Below are 27,167 nucleotides of genomic sequence, written 5' to 3' on the forward strand. Positions count from 1 at the left end.
GACACCGAATTAAGGTGAATGGCAAAAGAACCAACAACGACATGAGGAAAAGCTTTTTTACGCAGCAAGTGCTTTAGGATCTGGAAGGCACTGCCTAAGAGTGTGGTGGAGACAGATTCAACCCGAGGCTTTTAAAAGGGAATTGGATAAGCATCTGAAGAGGAAAAATTTGCAGCGCTATGGGAAAATGGCGGGGAGGGAAACTAGCTGAGTTGCTCTTGCAGAGAGCCAGCACAGATACAACAGGCCAAATGGCCTCCCTTTGTGTTCCATGATGGGGTACGATTCCATAGCTGGAGGCCGCCCACCAGTATCTTGCCCAAAGGGCCATCATGTTATGCGTGAACTGTCGCTTAGCTTTGGCAAGTCCCTCAACCAGAGGGGGAATCACCACCAGAGCAAGAGCTGATTCTCCCATCCACGGTCATCAGAAGCGGTTAACCCTCGCAGTTCCTCTTGACGCAGGTACATCAAAGCTGGTGCGTAGAACACCCCACCCCCCACGCGGGCAGTTATCGCGAGACTCGGATTGGAGTGTCGGTAGGATTCGAAATTGAAATCCTGCCAATTTTAAACCAGCGTCCTGGAACGTGCGGCCGTTGGCACCTGGTTTCCACGGTAACCTGGCCTACATTCTTCCCCTCCCCCACCCACCCCGGTTTGTAAAGCTGCAAAGGAAAGGTAAAGTGTCCGTGTCGTTGTACCGGGGTGGGCGCGCGCACGCACACACACACACACACACACACCAAACTGAGCCTGAGCCTGAGTCCCAGGGCCTCAGCGCTTTGTCTGCCCGATTGAACGAGGCCAGGGTGGGGGGTGTGAGCCTCCGACCGCCGAAAGTGAACAGGGTTTGTGGCGTAAATCCAGGCCGAGGAAATATATGTGTGGCCTGCCCACCTCTTGGTAGTAGGCCCGCTTCGTCAAACTCAACGCGCGAAACCATAGGACCGGCCTGAGGTGGGGGGCGGCGGCGGGTATCGTACCCTCGCTCTCCTGGTATTTTTATTCCAGTGGGGGGGGGGTTTCAGTCCGAGTGAACTCCCGTGCAAGCCTGTTGAATGCTGCCCGTTTGAGCAGCCCAAACCTCCCTCCGTCTCGGGGACATGTCCGGGCACAGCTCCCGGTGATTCAGCCACCGCTCGGCTTGACGCAGCTGTTTGTGTCGGGTGGCGAGTCATGCTCAGACATGTCAAGACGGCGAAACCTCCTGCGAAGGGAGTCGCCCTGACTTGTCCCCCGCCCCCCGGGCCCTTCCGTGAGGTGGGGTTTAAAAGGGGAACCTCAGTACACTCTCTACAGAAGTGGAGTTTGGTCTAACACGGCGCCTTGTGTTTTAAAGCGAGTTGATTAGTATCTTTCCATCCCCCCTCCTCCCATTGAAAGATGTACAAGGGACGAATCTTGGCTTAAAAGGAATATTCGGAAATATGGCAACCAACGGATCGACAACCTGCCTCGACACTTCACAAGATGATCAAGTACTAAATGAAGATCAGGAAAGTCAGGTATGGTTTTTTTTTTGACCAGTTGTGAATTATGTAGCTTTCTTAAAATCTGTTTACTGCCTAAGAAAATGTTGATTCTTTTTTTTTCCCCTCCCTTTTGCAAATTGTTTTAGGTGAAACCCAAGCCACTCTTACTTAAGCTGTTGCGCTTTGCAGGTGCTCAGAGTGAAACCTTCACTGTAAAGGAGGTTAGTCAACGGTTAAGCTGGTTTTATTCTGTAAGCGGTGTTTTGGGGGGTTGTCAGCTGTATTGCTTGTATTTGTGTACAATAGTTGTACTGATGCACCTGGTGATACATTTTGTAAAAGTTGAACCGGATTGTACCCTTGTAATGGTGTCTTTGAAATGGTTTGGAATGTGGTTGAAGATATTTTATGAATAAAGTATATTTTTGCAAAAAAAAAACAATAGTTGCCACTCCAGCTACCAGTCGAGGCTAGAACTCGGTGGGTCGGGCAGTGAGCTCAAGACCACGCCAGAGAATTGAATATGTAATCCAGACTGACACTCAGTGAAGTGCTGAGCTGTTGGATGTTAAACCAATATCTGGCCCCTCAGGTGGACGTAAAAAAAAAACTCAAGATGGCACAATTTAAAGGAAAGCATAGGAGTTCTCCCCAGTGTCCTGGTAATTATACAGTACGTTATTTCCTGTAACATGCTAAAACGCTCAAAGTGCTGGAAAAACTCAGCAGGTCTGACAGCATCTGTGGAGAGAAAGACAGTGTTAAAGTTTCGAGTATGTATGACTTCTTCAGAACTAAAGAGAAGTAAAAATATGGTGAAATATATACTTTTTAAGGGGGGTGGGACAGGTGAAACTGGTTAGAAAGCCAATGATTTGGGTGGGGCGGGGGGGGGGTTGCAAAGGAGAGATTGCAAAAGATGTCATAAACAAAAGGTCAAAGAGGTGTTGATGGTGGTGATACTGGCTAAAAGAGGTGCTAATGGTGACATTAAGAGTAGAAAGCAGAATGAGCAAGTGACAGATGGGGGGTGGGGGAAGGGGACAGTGGGGGGAAAAGATTGAAATAGGCTAAAAGGTGGGGGTAGAGCAATGAATAAAAATGGAAATAAATTTTTAAAAATAATGTGGGAAAAATATATAAAAATTAAAAAATAAATATTTGAGAAAAAAAAGGGGATCAAAAATGGGTGAGCATGGAGGAGTGTTCATGGTCTGAAGTTGTTGAACTCAAATGTTAAGTCCGGGAGGCTGTAAAGTGCCTAATCAGAAGATGAGGTGCTGTTCCTCAAGTTTGCGTTGAGCTTCACTGGAACATTGCAGCATGCAAAGGACGGACATGGCATGAGAGCAGGGCGGTGTGTTGAAATGGCAAACGACAGGAAGATCTGGGTCATGCTTGCGGACAGACCGAAGGTGTCCCACAAAGCGGTCACCCAGTCTGTGTTTGGGCTCTCCAATGTAGAGGAGATCGCATTGGGAGCAGCGAATGCAGTAGACCAAATTGAGTGAAGTGCTGCTTGCATAAGGACTCCATCCCATTCTCTCAGTTCCTTCACCTCTGTCGCATTTGTTCCAATGATGCCACTTTCCAAAATAGTGCATCTGACATGTCTTCCTTCTTCCTTAACCAAGGTTTCCCACCAACAGTGGTTGACAGGACCCTCAACCGTGTCTGACCCATCTCCCACGCATCCGCCCTCACACCTTCCTCTCCCTCTCAGAACCATGATAGGGTCCACCTTGTTCTCACTTTTCACCCCGCCAGCCTCCGCATTCAAAGGATCATCCTCCGCCATTTCTGCCAACTCCAGCATGATGCCACCATGTTCCCTTCACCCCCCGTGAACATTCCGTAGGGACCGTTCCCTGTGGGACACCCTGGACCACTCCTCCATCATCCTCAACCTCCTCCCATGGCACCTTCCCATGCAATCGCAGAAGGTGCAACGCCTGCCCCTTTACTCCCCCCCCCCCCCTCCCCCCCGACCACCACCATCCAAAGGCCCAAACACTCCTTTCAAGTGAAGCAGCGCTTCACTTGCACTTCCCTCAATTTGGCCTACTGCATTCACTGCTTCCAATGCAGTCGTCTCTACATTGGAGAGATCAAATGCAGGCTGGTTGACCACTTTGCGGAACACTGTCGGTCTGTCCGCAAGCATGACCCAAACTTTCCTGTTGCTTGCCGTTTCAATACATCACCCTGCTCTCATGCCCACATGTCTGCCCTTGGCCTGCTGCAATGTTCCAGCGCAGCTCAACGCAAACTGGAGGAACAGCACCTCATCTTCCGTTTAGGCATTTTACAACCTCCTGGACTTAACATTTGAGTTCAACAACTTCAGACCATGAACACTCTCCTCCATCCTCACCCATTTTTGATCCCTTTTTTTTTCAAACGTTTATTTTTTAAATTTTTATATATTTTTCCCACATTATTATTTTTAAAAATTTATTTCCATTTTTATTCATTGCTCTATCCCCACCTTTTAGCCTATTTCGATCTTTTTTCCCACGCTGTCCCCTTCTCCCACCCCCATTAGAGCATTATGTCACTTGCTCATTCTGCTGTCTATTCTTAATGTCACTTATCATTTCCTTTGGTCAGTATCACCACCACCAACACCCTTTTGACCTTTTGTTTATGACATCTTTTGCAATCTCTCCCTTGCCTCCACCTATCACTGGCCTTCTATCCAGCTTCATCTGTCCCACCCCCTTAAACAGTATATGTTTCACCATATTTTTACTTTTTAGTTCTGAAGAAGAGTCATACATACTCGAAACATTAACTCTGTCTTTCTGTCCACAGATACTGTTAGACCTGCTGAGTTTTTCCAGCACTACTTGTTTTTGTGAACAGTTTTTGTGATGTTGGTTGAGGGAGGCTGGACCTTAGCAAAAATAGTTAATTCACTAATTAATATTTGCTGCAGCAATCGGTACATACATACGAATTAGGAACAGGAGTATGTCACTCGGCCCCTTGACCATGCTCTGCCATTCAATAAGATCATGGCTGATCAAATTTTAACCTCAACTCCATATTCCTGCCTACCCTGATAACCTTTCGCCCCCTTGCTTATCAAGAATCTCTTTATCTCTGCCTTAAAAATATTCAAAGATCTATTTCCACTGCCTTTTGTGGAAGGGAGTTCCAAAGACTCTGTACCTGCTAAGAGAGAAAATTTATCCTGTCTTAAATGAGCAGCCCCTTATTTTTAAACGGTGACCTTTAGTTCTAGGTTCCCTTAGACCATGAGTTTTTATTTTCTGCAATAATCTTTGATGTAGCACCTTATCAAATGCCTTCGGGAAATCTAAGGACAGAACATTCACTGGATCCCCATTACCCTCAGCGCCTGTTACTACTTCAAAGAATCCAATGAATTGGTTAAACATGATTTCCCTTTCATGAAACCATGTTGACTCTGCCTGATTACCTTGAATCAGGTAATTGATTCATTTAATTGAATGAATTCAGTTATTCATTCATAAATAATGCTTCTTTATTAGTGCTTCTAAAATTTTTCCTACGACAGATGTTAAGTTAACTGGCCTGTAGTTTCCTGCTTTGTTTCCCAACCTTTTTCAATAAAGAATTTACATTCTCTATTTTCCAATCTAATGGAACCTTTCCCGAATCTAGTGAATTTTGGAAAATTAAAACCAATACATCAACTATCTCGCTAGCCACCTCTTTTAAGACCCAAGGATGAAGTCCATCACGATCTGGGGACTTGTCAGTCCACTGCTCCAACAGTTTGCTCCGTACCACTTGCCTGGTGATTGTAATTTTTTTGCGTTCCTCCCTCCCTTCCATTTCCTGACTTACAGCTATTTCTGGATGTTACTCCAATCCCCTGTAGGAAAGACCGATGCAAAATACCTGTTCAGTTCATCTGCCATCTCCTTTTCTTCCTTTATTAATTCCCGAGACTCACTTTCTTTATGACCAATGCTCACTTTTCAAATTTTTAAAAATATCTATAGAAACTCTTACTACCTGCCTTTATATTACTAGCTATCTTTCTCTCGGACTCTAATTTTTCCCTCCTTATCAATCTTTGTCTTTGCTGTTTTCTTATATCCTGTCCAATCTTCTGACCTGCTGTCAATCTTTGCACAATCATATGCTTTTTTTAAGTTTGATACTATTTTTAACTTTTTTTGTTAACCACAGATGCTGGGTCATCCCCTTGGAATTTTTCTTTCTCCTTAGAATGTATCCATTCTGTGTATTCTGAAATATGCCTTTAAATGTCTGCCACTGCATCACTATTTACCTATCCATTATCCTAATTTGCCAGTTGACTTTAGCTACCTCTGCTTTCATGCCCTCATAATTGCCCTTCTTTAAGTTTAAAATACTAGTCTTAGACCCACTCTTCTCTCCTTCAAACTGAATGTAAAATTCAATCATATTATGATCATAGCTACCTAGGGGCGCCTTCACTATGAGGTCATTAATTAATCCTGTCTTGTTGCACCAGGTTTGGTATGGCCTGCTCTCTGGTTGGCTCCAGAACATGCTGTTCTAAGAAACTATCCCAAAAACAAACATTCTATGAATTCCTCAACTAAGCTACCTTTACCCATTTAATTTTACCCAGTCTATATGTAGATTACAATTCCCCATGATGATCACCGTACCTTTCTGACAAGTTCCCATTATTTTTTCTTTAATACACCATCCTACCATGTGGTTACTGTTGTACACAAAATTCCTGTACACCACTCCCACAAGTGACTTCTTGCCTTTATCGTTTCTCATCTCTGCCCAAACTGCTTCTATATCCCAGTTTCCTAAACTTATGTCATCTCTCCCTATTGTGCTAATACCATAATTAATTAACAGAGCCACCCCTCCACCTTTTCCTAGCTTTCTGCCCTTCCTAAATGTCATGTACCCTTCTATATTTTGGTCCCAATCTATGTCATCCTGTAGCCATGTCTCTGGAATGGCTATCAGATCGTACTCATTTATCTCTATTTACAGCAACAGTTTATATGTTTTGTTTGAAATGCCATGTGTATTCAGATACATAGCCTTTAGTTTGGTCCATTTTATTATTTTTGTAACCTCTAGCATTATCTGCTGGTTTATTCTTAGATTTATGCTCTCAGTCCTTTCCTGTCATGGTCTGTTTATCAATTCCCATATAAATACCTTTCTCTCGCCTCGTCACTACTCTTTGATTTACCACTACTCGTTGATTTACCACATCTTCCTAAATTTGATCCCTTGCTCCCACTATTTAGTTTAAAACCCTCTCTACTTCTCTAGGCGGCACGCTAGAACACTGGTTCCTGCATGATTCAGGTGCAGACTATCCCAACAGTACAGATCCCACTTTCTCTGGTATTGGTGCCAGTGCCCCATGAACCAGAACCCACTTTTCCCACACCAGTCTTTGAGCCATGCATTCATCTCTTTCCTGTTCCAAAACCTGTGGAAGCATACTGTAGCTCTATTAATAAGTACAGGCCCCTGAGAAATGTCCAAGGCATTCTTTTACCTGTAGAAACACTTGTCTTTGTAATTGAGTCTTCTCATTAAAGAAGTTACTGTAATTTACCATTTACAAGTATTGTACTGTGTTCAAGTTTGGACTGAAAATTGATGTTTGTTTTATTTTTGTTGACAGGTAATGCACTACTTAGGACAATACATAATAGCTAAGCAGTTGTATGATGAAAAACAGCAACATATAGTTCATTGTTCTGATGATCTGCTGAGTCACTTGTTTGGAGTGCAGAGCTTTTCAATTAAAGAGCCACGGTAAAGTAAATTTTGAAGACAAAAGTTTCAAAATGTGCTGTAAATATATTGTATGAGGGTTGTCATTTAAACTGAGTTATGTTATCCACATTTGCAGATGACAGACTTAGGCACAGTAAGTTTTGTGAAGTAACAGTCATCTGATTGAGGTTTAAACTTGTATACGATTTAATAGTGCAGGTACGGGATTGCTGAAGGGGACATGATCTTAAAATTTGAGCTAGGCCATTTAAGCATGAGATCTGGAAGCTCTTCTCCACAGAACATTGTGGAAATGACAATTCTTCAACCCCGCCTCAAAAGGAAAAATAAGGCTGTCAGTGTTGAGTCATTTGAAATTAAAACTGAACTGAAGAAAAGTTACAGTGCAAAAAGAGGCCATTCAGCCCATTGTGTCTGCGCCAGCCAAAAAGAGAAAAATGAAACTAGACACTCATTTTAATCTCACTTTCTAGCACCTGGTCTGTAGCCTCGCAGGTTACAGCACTTCAGATGCAGGTCCAGGTACCATGAGTTGAGTGTTCCAGCCTCAACCACCAACTTAGGCAATGAATTCCAGACACCAATCACCCTCTGGGTGAGTTTTTACCCATGTCCCCTCAAATCCTTCCACCAATTACCTTATATCTATGCTCCCTGATAATTGACCCCTCAGCTAGAAGAAACAGGTCTTTCCTGTCTACCCTATCTAGGCCCCTCATAATTTTGTGCACCTCGATTAGGTCACCCCTTAGCCTCCTCCGTTCTAACGAAAACAACCCTAGCCTATTCCATCTCCCCATATAGCTGCAATTTTCAAGCCCTGGCAACATTCTTGTAAATCTCTTCTGCACTGTCTCCAATTATGACCTTCCTATGATGTGACAAGAACTGTATACAAAATTCCAACTGTGGCCTAACCATTTTATGTAGTTTCATCATGAGGTCCCTACTTTTGTATTCAATACCTCACCCAATAAAGGAAAGCATTCCATATGCTTTCTTGACCACCTTGTCCACCTGTCCTGCCACCTTCAAGGACCTGCGGACATGCGCTCCAAAGTCTCTCACTTCCTCAACCCCTCTCAATAACTTCCTGTATTGAGTATTCCTTTGCTTTGTTTTCCCTCCCCAAATGCATTACCTCGCACTTTTCCAGATTGAATTCCATTTGCCGCTCCTCCGCCCAATCAACCAAACCATTGATATAATTCTGGAGTCGACAGTTATCCTCTTCACTGTCAACTGTCATCTGCAAATTTCCCAATCATGCCTCCCACATTTAAGTCTGAATCATTAATACATTACAACAAACTGCATGGGCCCCAACACTCAGCCCTGCAGAACACCACTGGAAACTGTTTTCCATTCGCAAAAACATCCATTGACCATTACCCTTTGTTTCCTGTCACTTGACCCAATTTTGGATCCAAACTGCCACCTTCCCCTGTATCTCATGAGATCTCACTTTCCTGACCAGTCTGCCATGTGGGACCGTGTCAAATGCCTTACTGAAATCCATGTAGACAACATCTACTACACTACTCTCGTCAATCTTCCTTGTTACTTACTCAAAAAATTCTATTAAATTAGTAAGACACGATCTTCCCCTAACACAACCGTGCTGACTATCCCTGATCAATCCGTGCCTTTCTAAGTGACAGTTTATCCTGTGTCTCAGAATTGTTTCCAATAATTTGCCCACCACCGAAGTCAGACTGACCGGCCTGTAATTTTCTGGCCATAACCTCGCTCACTTTTTAAATAGCAGTAAAATGTTCGCAGACCTCCAATCCTCTGGGACCTTGCTTGTATCTAGTGAGGATTGGAAAATGATCCTCAGAGCCCCCACTATTTCCTCCCTGCCTTCCTTTAACAGCCTGGGATACAATCCACCTGGCCCTGGTGATTTATCCACCTTCAAGGATGCCAGTTCCTCCAGTACTTCTCTCTCACTATGCTTATTGTATCTAATATTTCAAACTCCTCCTCTTTAACTAGAATGTCTGCATTGTCTCTGTCTTCACTGAGGAGAGGGATAAAGTAGTAATTGAGAACCTTGCCCACATCTTCTGCATCAACCCGCAGATTACCGTGTACATCTCTGATAGTCCCCCACGTTTTACTTAGTTATTCACTTGCTCTTAATGTACTGATAAAACATGTTAGGATTTTCTTTGATTTTACCTGCCAATATTTTCTCGTATCCTCTCTTTGCTTTCATAATTTCCACTTTTTTAACTTCACCCTTGTACTTTCTATACTCCCCTTGGCTTTCTACTGTGTCTGTCATAAGCTTTCTTTTTCTGCTTTTATCTTGGCCTAAATGCTTTTGTATAACCAGGGGACTATAGATTTGGCAGTACTACCCTTTTTCTTTGCGGCGACATGTCTACACTGTACCCGTAGAATCTACCTTTGAGTGCCTCCCGTTGATTTGACAGTTTTTACTTCTAATACATGTATCCAGTTCACTCGCCAGCTGACCTCAGCTTTGTAAAATTTGTCTTCCCCCAGTTTATAACTTTTACTCCTGTCCTATCTTTGTCCATTTCCATAATGATGCTAAATCTCACTCTCTTCAAAATGGGCCCCCATTGCTACTTCATCCACTTGCCCAGCCTTATTTCCTAAATCTAAATCTAGAATTGCGCCTCCTCTCATTGGGCTTGTTACGTGCTGGCTAAAAAAGTTCTCTTGAATGCAGTTCAAGAATTTTGCATTCTCTCTGCCCTGCACGCTGTTCGTATCCCAATTGCTATTAGGGCAGTTGAAGTCCGCAATGATTTTTTGCACTCAGAAATTTGCATACATGTTTGCTCTTCTAATTCCCTTCCACTGTTTGGGGGTCTATAGTACGCTCCTCATAGTGTGGCTGCCCCCTTTATTTTATTTCAGAGCTCAACCCATATGGCCTCATTTGATGTTTCATTTCGTATATCATCCCTCCTCACAGCTGTAATTGATTCTTTAACCAATAATGCTACATACCCATCATTTTTATCCCTCTCCCTATCGTGCCTGCAATCAATGAGCTACCATTTTTGCCCCTCCTTAAGCCAAGTTACCATTAAAGTGATGATATCATGCTGCCAGGATATCTGCTTTCAGGACATCATCCCCTTCCCTACCTAAGTCATTGGTACCAATGTGGGCCATGACCTCTGGCCGATCAACTTCCCCCAGAAGAGTATCCTGCATCCACTCCATGGCATCCTTGACCCTGGCACCAGGGAGGCAACATACTCATCCTGGAGTCACGTCTATGCCCACAGAAATGCCTGTCTGTTTTACCTGTGCCTTCAGCTTGTTGGCTTTATTTACTGTGCTTCTTGCTTTTACATATATGCCTTTTAACACTGCCAAATCCCTCTGCTGTACACTTTTTTTCTAACCTGTGCTGCTTCTGTCTTTCAGAGTCACTAATTTTCCATCTCCTGTTCCCTGCTCTGAATTTGCCCTCAGGTTCCCATCCCCCAACAGCACTAGCAAATCTCCCTGAAAGGATATTCATCCCAGCCCTGTTCGGTGTAGACCGTCCAGCTTGAAGATCCCATCTTCCCCAGAACCGGTCCCAATACCTCAGAAATCTGATGCCCTCCCTCGTACACCAGCTTTCCAGCCATGTGTTTATGCTCTCAATTCTCCTATTTATTTACTCACTTGTATGTAGGACGGGGAGTAACTCTGAGATTACTGTTTTAGAGGGCCTGCTTTTCAATCTTCTTCCTAGCTCCCTAAAGTCTGCTTTCAGGACCTCATCCCTTTTCCTACCTAAGTCATTGGTACCAACGTGGACCACGACCTCTGGCCGATCATCCTTCCTCAGAAGAATATCCTGCAGCTGCTCCATGGCATCCTTGACCCTGGCACCAGGGAGGCAACATATCATCCTGGAGTCACGTCCACTGCCACAGAAATGCCTGTCTGGTCCCCTAATAAACTAATCCCCTATTACTACTACTCTTCCTCCCCTCCTGTACAGCAGAGCTGCCTGTGCTGCCACAAACTTGGCTTTGACTGCACTCCTCCGAGGAACCAACACGCTCACCGGCATCCAAAATGGAAAACCGATTGGTGAGCAGGATCCCAGGGGTCTCTTGCACTACCTACCTAATTTTCTTGGACTGCCTGGCAGTCACCCATTCCCTTTCTGCCTCCAGGCTCCTAAGCTGCAGTGTGACCACCTCTCTGATCATGCTATCCACGTAGCTTTCAACGTTGTGGATGCACCACAGTGACTCCAGCCATTCAAGCTCCGAAACCCGCAGCTCAAGGTTCTGCAGCTGGTGACATTTCTTGCACATGTGGTTGTCTAGGACACTGATAGTGTCCACAACTTCCCACATATTACAGGACATGCATTCCACACAACTGAGCTGTCCTGCCATGACTTCAATTTACTTCCCTTGCGTTAATTTTATTTTACTTTGGTTTACTTATGCAACTTCACTTTACCTGACCTCGACTTAACTTTATTTCCCTATTGCTTGTGTTTCTTTCTTAAATATAAGTAGCCCCTTCTTTTAAAAAGAATGTGTTTTTCTAACTTACTTGATGACACTCCTTAACAGCAGTTTCTCACCAGCCAAGCAACTAACACTCATCAGTTCTGATGAAGAGTCATATGGACTTGAAATGTTAACTCTGTCTTCCCCTCCACAGATGCTGTCAGACCTGCTGAGTTTTTCCAGCAATTTTTGTTTTTGCTTTCAAATTATGTTTCTCCTTTGATGTTAGGTGCTGCTGACTGCCTGTTCCAGGGTCCTCCTCTCACACTCTCTCCTCTTGCCTGTTTTGGAGGAGGGAAAAAAGTACTGTGGGGTGGGGTAGGGCACGTGATGTGGGAGGGAAAGGCATACATGCCTTCAAAGACTTCAACATTTAAGCTTGGAAATAACAGTTGTGAAAGTACAAACACTGAATGAGATTGATGGATTTTTATTAGATAAGCATATGTTTAAATATGGATAAATAAAGTTGAGGTACATACTAGCCTTGATCCAACTGTACGGCAGACAGATGCAAAAGTGTTGAAAGGCCTACTCCTTTTCATCTAGTTTGAGTAACGCTTCACTATTTCCACCTGCTCTCTCCTGTTTGTCTGCATTGTGCCTCTGTCAGTGGTACTTTGCAATTGGCCATTAACTGTGCATTAATGGGTCATTTCATCCATTGCCTTTTTGCTCACAACCCACCTTAGTTTCTGGTCCCCCAGTGCCTTAACTTTAAAATTACATTTTAAATCTACTTTTGCAGCTGTTGCATGCATTGCTGCTTTAGAAATGTTCTTGTTTGAATTTTAAAATTTTGGACACTTGCCAACCAATCAGCACTCTCCTCTTATACAGTATAAATATGTTGTTTCCCCTGACATTGGTATTTTCTTGCAAATTGTCCTGATGAGTGCAAGACGAAAAGCTTTGACAAAAATGTCCTTTTTTTTTCAGTGATACTCAAGTTCTGCAACACCAAACAATCAATCTTATCCGTGATTAGTTGTTTAATGCCTGAAAGACTGTGTCAACTTTAACGGCTAATCTCAATCCAATCTGTCAACAAGGAGTGAAATGATAACTGAACTAATATACAAATGAAATTTCATTTTATGAAAGCAGGAATATTCATTACATAAAAATCATAATTAAATCAAACCCACGCCACCATAGTCCTGTTGGTTTATGAACCCAATATGCTTTTATCAAATTCTTCTCTCTCTAATTTAGCAACATTAATACATTTAATATAAACATAATTGCTCTCCAGTTAAAATAGAGAAGCAAAGATTTATCACAAAATGCATTCAATGTTTGTAAATAACAACTTGTTATTTCCAGGCTTAAATGTCCAAGTCTTTGAAGTCGTGTGTGCCTTGCCTTCCCACATCACACGTCCTATCTCCCCAGTACTTTTTGCCCTCCTCCAAAATAGGCATTCTCCCTACTGTTTCCCAGCTCTTGTTGCTTCACTTGAGGATAGGATGTGCTACAGGCAGGAACTTGTCATCCACCATTTTTTTTCCAAATTGGGAATTCTCTTCTTCAGTAAAGGGAAGGTAGACCACTCCCAGAATAAAACAGTAGCATCATGCAAGAGCTAAATTTGGTACCAGCAATCAGTTACTTTTTTATTTGTTCATGAAAATGTGGGCATTGCTGGCAAGGCCAGCATTTATTGCCAACCCCTTATTGCCCTTTGAGAAGGTGTTGGTGAGCTGATTTCATGAACTGCTGTCGTTCTTGTGGTATAGGTACATGGAGAGTGCCCATACAGAGTGTTGTATTGCAATAATATCTCTTTTAGAGAGCAGTTTCTTAAGAATAGCAGAGTGAAAAGTTAGATGGTCAACTAGCTTTGTTGACTGACATATTGGGGTTATACGGTAGAATGTATAATTTTGGGCTGAACAACCTACAGAAACTGTACTTCTATATTTTATAGGACATTGTATGCTATGCTGTCAAAAAATTTGACATCTGTGAACCATGAAGGTATGTAGTTCTAATTGCATTAATATTTCTACATTAGTAACTTGATGTATTATGTTACTTTTAAGGGAAAGTTTTGGGAGGGGAAATTCAGGAGGAAAAATCTACTGATGGACCAAAAAAATGTAAATTCATCGCTGAATTTTTTTTTTATATAACTAATTCCACCTTAAATATTGAGCATTGTTTCTTGAAGTAGATATATGTGCTTTTAAGCCCAAGAATCATTGTGGTTGCATAGTATATTCAGGCACCAACGAGCTATGCATTCGGCCTCATGCTGCTCAGTTACCAATCCTGTATAGGTAGAGCAAATGATTTGTGCTTTCCTAAATTAGATGGGTTAGTGCCTACTTTACCCCAACTCCCAGCTGAAGTAACACTGGACCACAAAAAAACCGTAAGAAAATGAATGGGCAGAGGAAGGGGATATTGTCCCCTCAAAGTGCTAACTTTTTTAACAAATCCCTTTTGAAGATGTATCAGTTGTGTACCTTAAGCAGCTGGGATGCATAGTGAAGGATGTGCATAGCTGCCTTCAGCAACTTCTTTGATCACCTAGCAGATGTCATTAGTGGTGATGTTGAATTCTCGGCTACAAATTTTTTTTCCCCCTCCTAATGCCAATTTCTTGTTAATTCTGAATGGCCTTTAAGAACCAAAGAGAATGGTCGGAAGAGCTGGGGGAATAAGGAGCTGGACTTAGGTTTTGAGTTGAGATTGGAGGTTAGCAAAAATTTAGATTAATTGAATAATGGGAATGGAATTATATCTAGGGCTTTTTTTATACCTGTCGCACCGAACTGTTCTGGTCACTGTCTTTTTGGTCAGTTGGATGTCTGAAATGGCTAGAGACCTACCACTGTGTTCCAGTCTCGAAATCAAGCCACTGAGAAATCTAAATGCATGAAATTTCTGTTTGTAGCCTAATGTCCTTTAGGGAAGGAAATCTGCCGTCCTTACCTGGTCTGGCCTACATGTGACTCCAGACCCACAGCAATGCGGTTGACTCTTGAAATGCCCTCTGAACAAGTGCAATTAGGGATGGGCAATAAATGCTGGCCTAGCCAGTGACGCCCACATCCCATGAATGAATTTTTAAAAAAAAAGTTTACAAGGTCTCAGTCTAAAAATGGCAATTAATCTAAATGCAGAGTGTTTTATGCAGACTGACATGACCCAGGCTTGGGGACCCCTAAATGTGCACATGGTACTGTTAGTGTTTGTCCTGTTAAAACTGTACTATTACTAGAGCACTAGTAATCTTTCCACTTTTAGTTGACATAGGACCAGCTTACCTGTTAAGGCATTGGTTTACATGATTATCTCTTGTAGAGTTGGAAAAAAACTCCAACCCACAGGGATATACTTCTTTCTTCATATTACATTTGTGAGGCAGGTTGTCTAGTCAGTTATCAACCATGTGCAGCAATATTGCAGATTTGCCAGTATCAAATATGATGATTAAGTCAGCTGTATAATATTAACTCTAATCCAATCTTTATCATCATCTTTTCAATTCTAAAAGGCATATTTTCTCCCAAAAAGGTTGTCCCCAGTTGGTCATTTAAAGAGCGGCTCTCGCTGGAAAAGAGCAAAAACACCTGGTGCTGCTTAGACAGGAGTGTGACAATGATCACAGCCTGAATATGTTTTACTCCATAGTGGTATCATCATTTAACATGCAAAATCTTTAGTTACAGCCTCTTCAGCTTAATTGTGAGGGGCACTGACGCATAGATATGAGAGTATTTCTTTTGTATTCAGCATCTAATCAACAGCTGTTTGAGTCTGAGCTTCTTTATCAGTAACAAAATAAATTTACGCCATTAGTATGGTGAAAGGCCCTGCACAGGGCAATCTGTGGCATAACAGGCACCTTGATGTTATGAATGCATGTAGTCTATTGTGATGTACCAGGCTACTAACTACCAACCATTAATTGCAAGTCCTTTTTGAGAGGTTTTGGCCTATAGGCATAAACACCAGGATACTCAGTGACATGTTGATGTGACTGGCCTAAACTCTCTTTCTTGCTGCATTTGTTCACCATTTTTGCTAAAGGTTAATCCTTAACCTCGTGAAAAGAAGTCCTTCCGTCGTGTTCATGGGAACATGATTATGAAGGAGAACTGAATGCATGCACATTTTATCTGTCACATGCCTGCATTGAGGCTTTGTTGCCATTGAAAACGACCAAAACGTCTTCCTCTTTTTCAGCTCTTGCAGATTATGTTGAAACAAGTCATGCTTTGTAATCTGACCTTGTTTAGTACTGTACGTAACTCAATTGGAACACACTTTGAAAATTCAACAACAGCTTGTATTCATAGTGCTTTTAATGTGATAAAAAGTGCTAAGATGCTTCACGGAGGCATGAAAATTGAGCCACCAAAGGAGATTAAAGGGTAGATGACCAAAAGATTGGTTTTAAGAAGCATAATGAAGGAGGAAAGAGAAGCAGAGAGGTTTGGGTAAGAAATTCCAGAGCTTGGGGCTCAGACATCTGAAGGCATGGTCACCAATGGTAGAGTATTTAAAATTGGGAATCTTCAAGAGGCCAAAATTGGAATGCAGATTCTTATTCGCTGTACTCGCCCTTATGTCTTACCATTGAAGTAACGAGTATTCATGCAAGATTTATACTCCTCCCTTCTCTGTCGGACCTGACACTATACTTTGATTCTGTCATGCCGACCCATGTTGCTGTTTCTTGTCAATGCCTGCCCATTGCTTTAGGAGTCATGATTGATTTAAGCCATCTGCAGCCAACGGTCTCTGCTTGTGCCTCCTGCATACCAATGTTAGAGGTACTTAACACAATTTAATTGGAAATGCTCAGCTGCTGTCTTCCCACCTTTCCAGAATCTGGAAATCAGACTTCCGTGAAACTCCCATTCCACCTTTATTCCTGATTGCACTTTGCCATCTCTTCTCATTTCACCTCTTCAGTAAGCAGATTTTTCTGATTTATTTCAACTTGGATTAGATGATAGTACAGTCACTTCTAAATAACAGGGTTCTGCAGTCAAACTTCAATCCAGGATTTGAGCATTTAATCCCTATGGACTCTCCAGTGCTGCATTGAATGGAAATAACATTGTTAGATGCCAGCCATTAGATCTTAAATTAAGATCTTGGTCATATTGTTCCAACAATTTTGTGTAGACTTTGAATAGCAGGATAGAATCTTTTAAAGAGCAGAAAGCTTTACCTATGTTCTGAATAACATCTGTTCCTCACCAATACTGTAAGAAACAGATTAATCAATCATTAATTTCATTGTTTGTGGAATCTTGCTGCTGTGCTTACCTATATAGCAACAATGCATTTAAAAGTAATCGATTGAAGTATTTTTTTGAGGTGTGGTGAGCCGCTGAAGTAAGTCTTTCTTTTCACTACAATTCTAGTCAGTTTCCCATTATATTTGAAAGTAAAACTTCCTCCATTGTGTCTCACTCATTTTAACCATTGAGACCCATATCAACTCCTACCTTATTTTATGGATCCTCTGATGTATAGTCTTCTGATTTTGACAATGCCTCTGATTATCTTAAATGTGTGCCTCCAATCTTTGTTTCTATTCTGGGCCCCTTCAGTCACTCATTTCCCTTCAAATTATTGTCATAACATCTTTGTGCTACAGTATACTAATATTATGGAAACTTCCATTAGTGCCCAAATTGTACTTATTTTGAAAGTTCTGGTCTGATTCTGATCTTCAAAAACCCTTTGTGTTAAGTAAAATATTCTCCTGTTTTAACAATTGCAAGCATATGTTGAGAAATTTTTCTGTGATGTAGATTCGATAAATGATCTCAACCTTGGAAAGATTACCAACCAGCTTGGGGGTGAAGATTGTCTTATGGTAAGATTATCTTGACTTGCTGAAAGCCCTGGGCACATTTTCCAATAACAGTATATTGTTGATACAATATATATTGGTTGTGATGCAATTTTTCTGTACTTGTAAGTTTTGAAGACTAGCATTCAACCTGAAGTAAAATAAATGTCTTGATTGCACCTTAGTTCACAAGACCTAATACCCATTTATGTACTACTTTTACATTGTTCCAGTAAAACTCAATGTAAAATATGTCAGTGTCGTTATGTCTAATCTAAGCTTAATTTGAACTCTTTTAAATGTTAAAACTTGCTACTGAATGCATCATGTTATTGTACCACTAAGCAATGTTTGTTCTACTTTTTAGACAGTAATGCCAAATGATGGGAATGCATGCACATCATGCAATGTTTCCTATTCTCCTGCTGCAGGTAGAAGATCCAACTGCAGTGATTCTGGTAAGTGCCATGGTCGCTATCTGTGTGCAAGATGAATCAATGGACTTCTTGGATCATTGGTCTGTGTATCACTGATACTGATGATGGACTCACAGTTGCCTTAATTGCCTTGGGTTTGCACTCTTGATCCAGTGCATGTATAGATAAATAATAAAGGCAGGACTGTATTGAAGCATGAGGCTGTTTTTTTTAATTTTTTCCCCCATCTACCTCCCGTACAGTTGAATGACCTACAAACAGTTCCAGTCCTGGCTTGTGCATAGATAATGGAAATTTGTATAAGATACAGGAGTGTGCCAAGTGCACCTGAAACCATATTGCAGCAGGGAGTAAACAAGTGAGAACAACATTACCAGAGAATTTAACAAAAGAGCATGCCAAATAATGAATTAGCCATAAAGCGTGGTGAACATACATTGCACAGTCTAATAAATTATGCATGTTTAATGCTTCCAACTTCAGATCCTTGCAAATTTTAAATATTGGCATTTATTCCACATTGTTCAAACAGCTGTGAATAGTAAAGTTCAAAAATTGTAATGTAGATTTTTTTGAATAGTGTGGTCTTTGCTGCTCTATGGTGTGGAGCATTGTACACCATTCCACTCTTTGAAAGCAACACTTGAAAATGGGGACAGAAATGCAGCTATTCAGACTGCTGTGTGTGTTCTTTTCACCTAACATCCTAAACCAGTCCACCCATAGTCATTCACTGTGTAAATGCACACTTGTTACGAGCCCAAAAAAAAATTGAACAGGCTCAGTGAGCTTGGCCTTTAGTACACTTGGCTAGGAGACACAAAATCTGACACAGGGCTGACCATTAAAAGGCAAATTGCAGTAATCACAGGTTGGTGAATGGTTCACATTGTACGATTGAGTCTCTTAACATAATAAGAGCGGGCTATTCAGCACCTCCAGCCTGTTCCACCATTCAGTTAGAGCATGGCTGATAAGAACTTGAACTCCGTTTACGTGCTGTATCTCTTTAGACCCTTACCTAACAAAAAATATATCAACCTAGGTCTTGAAAATTTCAATTGACTTAGTATCCAAAGTCCTTTTGGAATTGGAAGAAGCAGTGGGATTGGAGATTTGATGAGAATTTCAGATTTCCATTACCTTTCTTATGTGAGAAGGTGCTTTTGATTTCACTTCTAAATGCTTATCTATAATTTAAAAATTTTCCCACAACTAGAGGAAATAGCTTTTCTTTATATACCCAAACCAACCCCTTCTTATCTTTCCTAAGGTTTGGTAACCAAAACTTAAAACGGTCTGGAAGAGACTGACCAATAGTCTATACAACTGAGCATCACTTTCTTATTTTTGTATTCCAGCCCATCGAAATAAAAGTCAACATTGCATTAACCTGTTTGAACACTTTTTGTACCTGGGCACATTGTTATTCATGTGTTGGGAGGTTCTGTTGCAGGAGGTGCACTTAAAGGAGTGATTCAGCGTTTGGGCTGAAAAGTCTCACGCAGTAAAAACATAGGTGCAAGTTGCATGAAGGCCAGCTATTGAACCAATGCAGTCCTTTGCAGCTCCTTTTGAAAGTAACATATCCCAAGGAAGGGCAAAGATAGCTGTGCTTTCCATATTTGTTTGCATTTCTTTTGGGACCTATAACATACGGCCCAAAAACCTAGGTTGGGCACTGTTGCATCTTTAATCTGAGACACTGTACCTGACTATTGCTCTTTTGCACACTTAACTGCATCAAAGCAGTTGGGTGCAGTACTTCTCTTAAAGATGAAGTGGCAACCAAGGAAAAGCAGACAGCGCAGCATCTTGACATGAATGCCTTGCTGTCGGGAGGTTTCTCAGTCGGTCAGCAGTCAGTGATGCAGAGCAAGTCATCCACCCAGCGCAGTTTCTTTAGAATGTGAGCAATGCAGATTAGTGCACAATCTGTGTTGCTTCCTGTTTAATTGCTTCTGTCGTGATAATCTTTCTTTGGCAGGCACCATCTGGCTAGTAATTAAGCGTAAACCTTTTCTTTTTATGTAAATCATGGGGTTAATATGGAAGGACCTTATATCCATATTTTGGGTTATCTGCAATGCCCTATGCTTGCACTTGGTCACACAAGAAAGCTGAGCCTTATCCAACTGATATTTCCTGACATTTTAAAAAAAAAATGTTGAAATGTTTAGTGATGTATATAAATTGAAACGTGGGGTGAGTATATGCCATCAAATTGTCAGTTATTTTATGCATGTGGCCTTTTTGGGATGCTGTGCTTTTTGTGTTTTTTAAATATCAAAGTTTTTGATACTCTGTTTACGGGTATCTTTTTAATTAGTTTCTATGGGCTTTTGTGCTATTGTCCAATTTATAATTAGTTACATCAGCTGGGGGAAGGAATGCTCAAAGCTGTATGCTGACGAGGTTTATGATTCTTCAGGGCGATACTTTAATCAACAGCATGGAAACTGAAGCAATGAGGATCATTTATTGATGCAGTTCTGTTTGACTTATTTTTGTGTTGCTTGTTGCAATATGTTTAGTAGTTATATTTGTGCAAAATTGTGACTCTTGACAAAGTTGTCCCTGTGACAATATTGTGACATTATTGCTCCACCAGTGGACACACCCACTGGGTTATTATTGTAGTTGCACTTAACTGATGTGTGGAATTTATATTTTAGATAATGACGTCTCATCTGATGAGCAGTTTTACAATAGACGACGAAAACGACATAGATCAGATAGCATTTCCCTCCATTGGGATGATCTGTCTTTGTGTCTGATAAGCAAGTTGCGTCGTGAACGTGGAAACAGTGAATCATCAGATTCTCCCAGTCATCTGGTTTGTAAAACATCAAAATTTTGGAATTTGTCAGCTGAAGATGAAACTACTTTTTTTTTCCTGTATGAAAGTAGTACTTATTTGATTCTCTCGCTATGTAATGTAGTTAATAGTGTACTTAAATTTATAAAGTACATAAATGAAAAGCAAAATGCTGCAGATACTGGAAATCTGAAATATAAACTGAAAATTACCAAAACACTCTCAGCATCTGTGAAGGGAACAGCGAGTTAAAGTTCTGGTCCTTCTTCGAAGGCACTGGTTTTGAAGGACGGTCTGCAGTCAAAGTGCTGAGTGCCTTACTGAGCATTGTCAACACATTCTGGTTTTCACAGTCCTTCGCTCCATGTACTGTTTCAACTTGATACATTTGTGCAGTTCATGAACCTTCACAAACTGTCTGAAAACATTCTTCCTCACAAAAAAATTGTCATTTCACAATAGCCACGCAAGCTTTATTAAAGAAAACAATTGAAGACAAATGAGATCAAACTGCATTGATGGAACTGTAGTATAGTATATTTTGGATATTTCTTAAATTTTTTTAATTCTTTCATTTGATGTGTGTGTTGCTGGCTAGGCCAGTATTTATTGCCCATCCCTATTTGCCCCTAAGGTAGCAGTGAGCTGCCTTCTTGAACTGCTGCAGTCCCTGTGTAGGAATACCCACAGTGCTGTTAGGGAAGGAGTTCTAGGATTTTGACCCAGCGACAGTGAAGGAATGGCATAGTTCAAAATCAGGATGGTGTGTGTTTGGAGGGGAACTTGCAGGTGGTGATGTTCCCATGCATCTGCTGACTTTGTCCTTCCAGGAGCTGGAAGTTGAGTTTGGAAGGTGCTATTGAAGGAGCCTTGGTGAATTGCTGTAATGTATCTTGTAGATGGTACACACTGCTGTCACTATGCATCGGTGGAGGTGGGTTGATGTGGTGCCAATCAAGTAGGCTGTTTTGTCCTGGATGATGTTGAGCTTGTGTGTTCTTGAAGCTGCTACAAAGTGGAGAGTATTCCATCACACTCCTGACTTGTGCCTTGTAAATGGTGGACAGGCTTTGGGGAGTCAGGAGGTGAGTAACACTCCACAGAATTCCCAGCCTCTGACCTGCTCTTGTAGCCATCGTGCTTATGTGGCTAGTCCAGTTCAGTTTCTGGTCAATGGATGTTGCTAGTGGGGGATTCAGCGATGGTAATGACATTGAATATCAAGAGGAGATGGTTGGATTCTCTCTTGTTGGAGATGTAATTGCCTAGCACTTGTGTGGTATAAATATTACATGCCGCTTATCAGACCAAATCGGAATGTTGCCCATGTCTTGCTGCATATCTGCAGTCTGGGAAGAGCGTCCTGCAGTCAGTTCTTATTGAAAATAACGAGTGACATCATATGATAGCGCAAGAGAGCAGCGGAGAGATCAGAATTAGAGCGAGTGCAGGGAAGCTTCAAAAAGTAACATCAGCACAAAGGTGAGAGCTGATTGGTGGGTAGTGGGTAAGTGTTTTTCTCCAGTTTAAAATAGATTAAGCTAAGGAAGGGTAAGGGTTCTAGATTTTATTTAAAGTTTTTTACTGTATTTAAAGTAAGGGTTTTTTTTTTCAACTAGCGGCATGGCAGGGCAGCTCAGTCCCGTGTTATGTACTGCCTGCAACATGTGGGGAGTCCTAGACACTCCTTGCACTCTGACCGACCACGTGTGCAGGATGTGCCACCAGCTGCAGCTACTTGAGCTCCGAGTTTCGGAGCTTGAGCGACAGCTGGAGGCACTGAGGTGCATCCACTAGGCTGAGTTTTTCATGGATAGCATGTTTTTAGACGTGGTCACCCCACAGCTTGTGGAAGTGCAGACAGAGGGAATGGGTGACCATCAGTCAGAAGAAAGGTATCAGGCAATCCCCAGGGTGCTTCTTGCTCGAGAACTGTTTTTCTGTGTTGGAAAACGGTGAGAGTGATGGTCACTCTTGGGAGTGCAGCCATGCTCATGGCATTGAGAGTGGCTCAGCTGCACATGGATTGGGGAGGAAAAAGAGGGGAAGAGCAATAGTGGTAGGTGACTCGATAGTAAGGGGAACAGACAGGCGTTTCTGCAGCTGTAGACGTGACTCCAGGATGGTATGTTGCCTCCCTGGTGCCAGGGTCAAGGATGTCACTGAACGGCTGCAGGGCCTTCTAAAGGTTTGCTAGTGCTGTTGAGGAGGGTTTAAACTAACTTGGCAGGGGGGTGGGATCCTGAGAGGAGGTTCAGCAGGGGGAGATGCACAGCCAAAATTAGAAGTGAGTCTGAATGGCATAGAAATTATAGGCCAGTTGAGGCACAAGGGAGCTTGGCAAGGTTGGATGGTATTTATTTTAATGCAAGGAGTCTGACGAATAAGGCAGATGAGTTGAGGGCACAAATTAACACATGGAAGTATGATGTCATTGCTGTCATAGAGACATGGTTGAGAGAGGGGCAGAATTGGCAGCTCAATATTCCCTGTCTCGCCTGAAGACCCTATATCCTGGAAGGTGGAAAAAGAGGGGATATCGCAATATTGATCAAGGAATCAATTATAGCAGTAAGGAGGGATGACATCTTAGAAGGCTCCTCAAATGAAGCCATATGGGTAGAACTTAAAAACAATAAAGGAGCAGTCACATTGCTGGGAGTGTACTATAGGCCCCCAAACAATCAGGGAAATAGAAGAGCAGATATGTAGGCAAATTTCAGAGAAGTGTAAAAATAATAGTGGGGGAATTTCAACTTCCCCAACATTAACTGGGTTAGTCATAGTGTGATAGGTTTAGAGGGAGCAGAATTCTTAAAATGCATCCAGGAGAGCTTTTTAAGCCTGTACATAGAAAGTCCAACAAGAGAGGGGGCGGTCCTGGACTTAATTTTAAGTAATGAAGCCAGGCATGGTAGAGGTGTCAGTGGGGGAGCATTTTGCAGATAGTGATCATAGCTCTGTTGGATTCAAGGTTTTTATGGAAAAGGATAGGCCAGAAATCAGAGTTCTAAATTGAAGGAAGGCCGATTTTAATAAGATCAGATATGATTTGACCAGAGTGGACTGGGAGCAGCTACTTTTTAGGTAAATTTGCGTCAGAGCAGTGGGACTCATTTAAGAAGGAAATAGGGAGAGTACAGGGCCAACATATTCCAGTAAAGACAAAGGGTGGGACCAACAAATCCAGGGAACCCTGGATGTCGAGGGATATACAGGATTGGATAAAGGAAAAAAGGGATGCTTATGGTAGATACCAAGGGCTCAAAACAGCGGAAGCCCTAGAGGAGTATAGAATGTGTAGGGGGAACTTAGAAAGGAAATTAGGAGAGCAAAAAGGGGGCATGACAAAACATTGGCAGGTAAAATAAAGGAAAACCCAAAGTTATTTTACAAGTACATTAAGAGTAAGAGGATAACTATGGAAAGAGTAGGGCCCATTAAGGACCATAGTGGTAATTTGTGTGTGGAGCCAGAAGACGTAGGTAGGGTTCTAAACGATACTTTGTGTTGGTGTTCACAAGTGAGAGGGACGACGTGGGTTTGGAAATCAGGCAGAAGAACTGAGATATAATTTTTAAAAGGAGGAGGTTCTAAGTGGTGTGGCAGGCTTAAAAGTAGATAAATCTCCAGGCCCGAATGAAATGTACCCCAGGCTGTTGAGTGAGGCAAGGGAGGAGATAGCAGGGGCACTGGCAATAATTTTCAATACCTCTCTGGCCACAGGAGAGGTGCCAGAGGACTAGAGGACAGCCAATGTGGTACCGTTATTCAAGAAGGGAGGAAGGGATAAACCAGGGAACTACAGGCTAGTCAGTCTAACCTCAGTGGTGGGAAACTATTGGAAGCAATTCTGAGGGACAGAATTAATCTACACTTGGAGAGGCAGGGATTAATCAAGGACAATCAGCATGGTTTTGTTAAGGGGAGGCCATGACTGACCAATTTGATTGAATTTTTCGAAGAGGTGACCAGGTGTGTCGATAAGGGCAATGCATTTGACATAGTCTACTTGGACTCAGCAAGGGTTTTGAGAAGGCCCAGCATGGGAGACTGATAACTAAGGTAAGAGCCCATGGGATCCAAGGCAATTTGGCAAATTGGATCCAGAATTGGCTGAGTGGCAGGAAGCAGAGGGTGACGGTCGAGGGATGATTTTGTGACTGGATGCCTGTGCCCAGTGGGGTTCCACAGGGATCGGTGTTGGGTCCCTTGCTGTTTGTGGTATATATAAATGATTTAGACTTGAATGTAGAAGGGTTGATCAGTAAGTTCACGGATGACACAAAAATTGGTGGGGTGGTAAATATTGAGGAGGATAGCCTTAGATTACAGGAGGATATAGACAGGCTGACCAGTGGCAAATGGAATTTAATCTGGATAAGTGTGAGGTGATGCACTTGGGCAGGACAAACAAGGCACGAGAATACACGATGAATGGTAGGACCCTGGGAAGTACTGAGAACCAGAGGGACCTTGGTGTGCATGTCCACCGGCCCCTTAAGATAGCAGGACAGATAGATAGGGTGGTTAAGAAGGCATTTGGGATACTTGCCTTTATTAGAGCAGGGAGGTTATACTTGAACTGTATAAAATGCTGGTTAGATCACAGCTAGAGTATTGCGTGCAATTCTGGAATCCATATTATAGGAAGGATGTGATTGCACTAGAAAGAGTGCAGAGGAGTTTTACCAGTAAGTTGCCTGGGCTGGAGAGATTGGATAGGCTGGGGTTATTTTCCCTGGAACAGAGGAGATTGAGGGGGGGACATGAATGAAATTGAGGGGTATAGATTAGGTTGACAGGAAGGAACTTTTTCTCTTGGTGGAGGGATCAATAACCAGGGGGCATAGATTTAAGGTAAGGGGCAGGAGGTTTAGAGGGGATGTGAGGAAGAATTTTTTCACCCAGAGGGTGATGGGAATCTGGAACTCGCTGCCTGAAAAGGTGGTAGAGGCAGATACCCTCATAACATTTAAGAAGTATTTGATTGTGCACTTGTGATGCCATGGCATACAAGGCTATGGGTCTAGTGCTGGAAAATGGGATTAGAATAGTTATGTACTTGTTTGACCGGCACAGACTCGATGGGCTGAAGGGCCTTTTTCTGTGCTGTAGACCTCTATGACTCTGACATAAGGGAATGGACTGCTTCAGTGTCTGAGGAGTGGTCATTTGGTAGTGCAGAACTTGAGTGTTGCTGAAAAAAAGAGACAAAGTGTTTTGACTTGCACTCATCAGGACACTTCACAAGAATACCAAAATAAGGATAAAACAACAATTCATACTATAAGAGGGTGCTGATTGGTTGGCAAGTGGACTCTGGTAGAGGTGTTGCCATGAAGAATGCACCAGTGATGGTGACTGACAGTTAACTGCCAAGCATCATTTGAAATTTAAACCAGGCAGTTTGACCCTGATTGGCCAAGGCACCACCTTGAGGAATGATTCAGCGAATGGCTGTCACTTGTACCTGTTTCAGCTAAACAAAATAAATGACAGCCATTCGCTGATCATTCCTTAGGGCAGTGCTTTGACCAGTCAAGGTCTAGCTTCCTGGTTTAAATTTCAAACGATGCTTGACAATTATCGGTTACCATCACTGGTGCATTCTCCATGGTAACACCTCTACCATAAGAGTCCACCTTGCAACCAATCAGCACCCTCTTATACAGTACAAATTGTTGTTTTCCCCCTTATCGTGGTATTCTTGCAAAGTGTCCTGATGGGCACAAGACAAAAAGCTTTGACACTTCTCTTTGTTTTTTCAGCAATATCTGAGGAGTCATGAATTATGCTGAACACTCTGTAATTATCAGCGAACATCCCCACTTCTGACCTATGCTGGCGGGAAGGTCATTGGTGAAACGGCTAGAGATGGTTGGATACCCGGAAGAACTGCTGCAGTGATGTCCTGGAGCTGACATGACTGACTTCCAACAACCACAATCATCTTACTTAGCTAGGCATTAGGTAACCTAATTCTCATTGACTCCAGTTTTGCTAGGGCTCCTTGATGCCACACTCTGTCAAATGTTGCCTTGATGTCAAGGGCAGTCACTTTCTGGAGTTCAGCTTTTTTGTCCAGGTTTGGACTAAGGCTGTAATGAGGTCAGGAGCTGAATGGCCCTGGTGGAACCCAAACTGATTGTCAGTGGGCAGGTTATTGCTGAGTAAGTGCCGCTTGATAGTACTGTTGGTGACCCCTTCCACCATTTTGCTGATGATTGTGAGTAGACTGATAAGGCAGTAATTGGCTGGGTTGGATTTGTCCTGCTTTGTATGGATAGACATACCTGGGCAATTTTCCACATTGCCAGGTAGATGCCAGTATTGTAGCTG

General features: G+C 42.3%; 1 protein-coding gene across 5 annotated transcripts in view; it reads left to right on the forward strand.

Moving 5' to 3' along the window:
- The first annotated feature begins 521 nt into the window (after positions 1-521).
- mdm2 (MDM2 proto-oncogene) overlaps positions 522-27,167 on the forward strand; it is a 105,549-nt gene continuing 78,903 nt past the window's right edge. The window contains exons 1-8 of one of the 5 annotated variants that reach the window (XM_078567897.1): positions 522-681; positions 1,387-1,508; positions 1,622-1,696; positions 7,126-7,259; positions 13,680-13,729; positions 17,530-17,594; positions 17,938-18,028; positions 20,683-20,843. In XM_078567897.1, the coding sequence (XP_078424023.1) occupies positions 1,431-1,508; positions 1,622-1,696; positions 7,126-7,259; positions 13,680-13,729; positions 17,530-17,594; positions 17,938-18,028; positions 20,683-20,843 (654 nt within the window). In that variant the 5' untranslated portion in view covers positions 522-681; positions 1,387-1,430. Of the gene's footprint in view, positions 682-1,107; positions 1,509-1,621; positions 1,697-7,125; positions 7,260-13,679; positions 13,730-17,529; positions 17,595-17,937; positions 18,029-20,682; positions 20,844-27,167 lie in introns of those variants that run through there. The other 4 variants (XM_078567898.1, XM_078567899.1, XM_078567900.1 and 1 more) reach the window with 4 other exon arrangements.

This window comes from Cetorhinus maximus, chromosome 22 (genome assembly GCF_964194155.1).
Source record: "Cetorhinus maximus chromosome 22, sCetMax3.hap1.1, whole genome shotgun sequence".
NCBI lineage: Eukaryota > Metazoa > Chordata > Chondrichthyes > Lamniformes > Cetorhinidae > Cetorhinus > Cetorhinus maximus.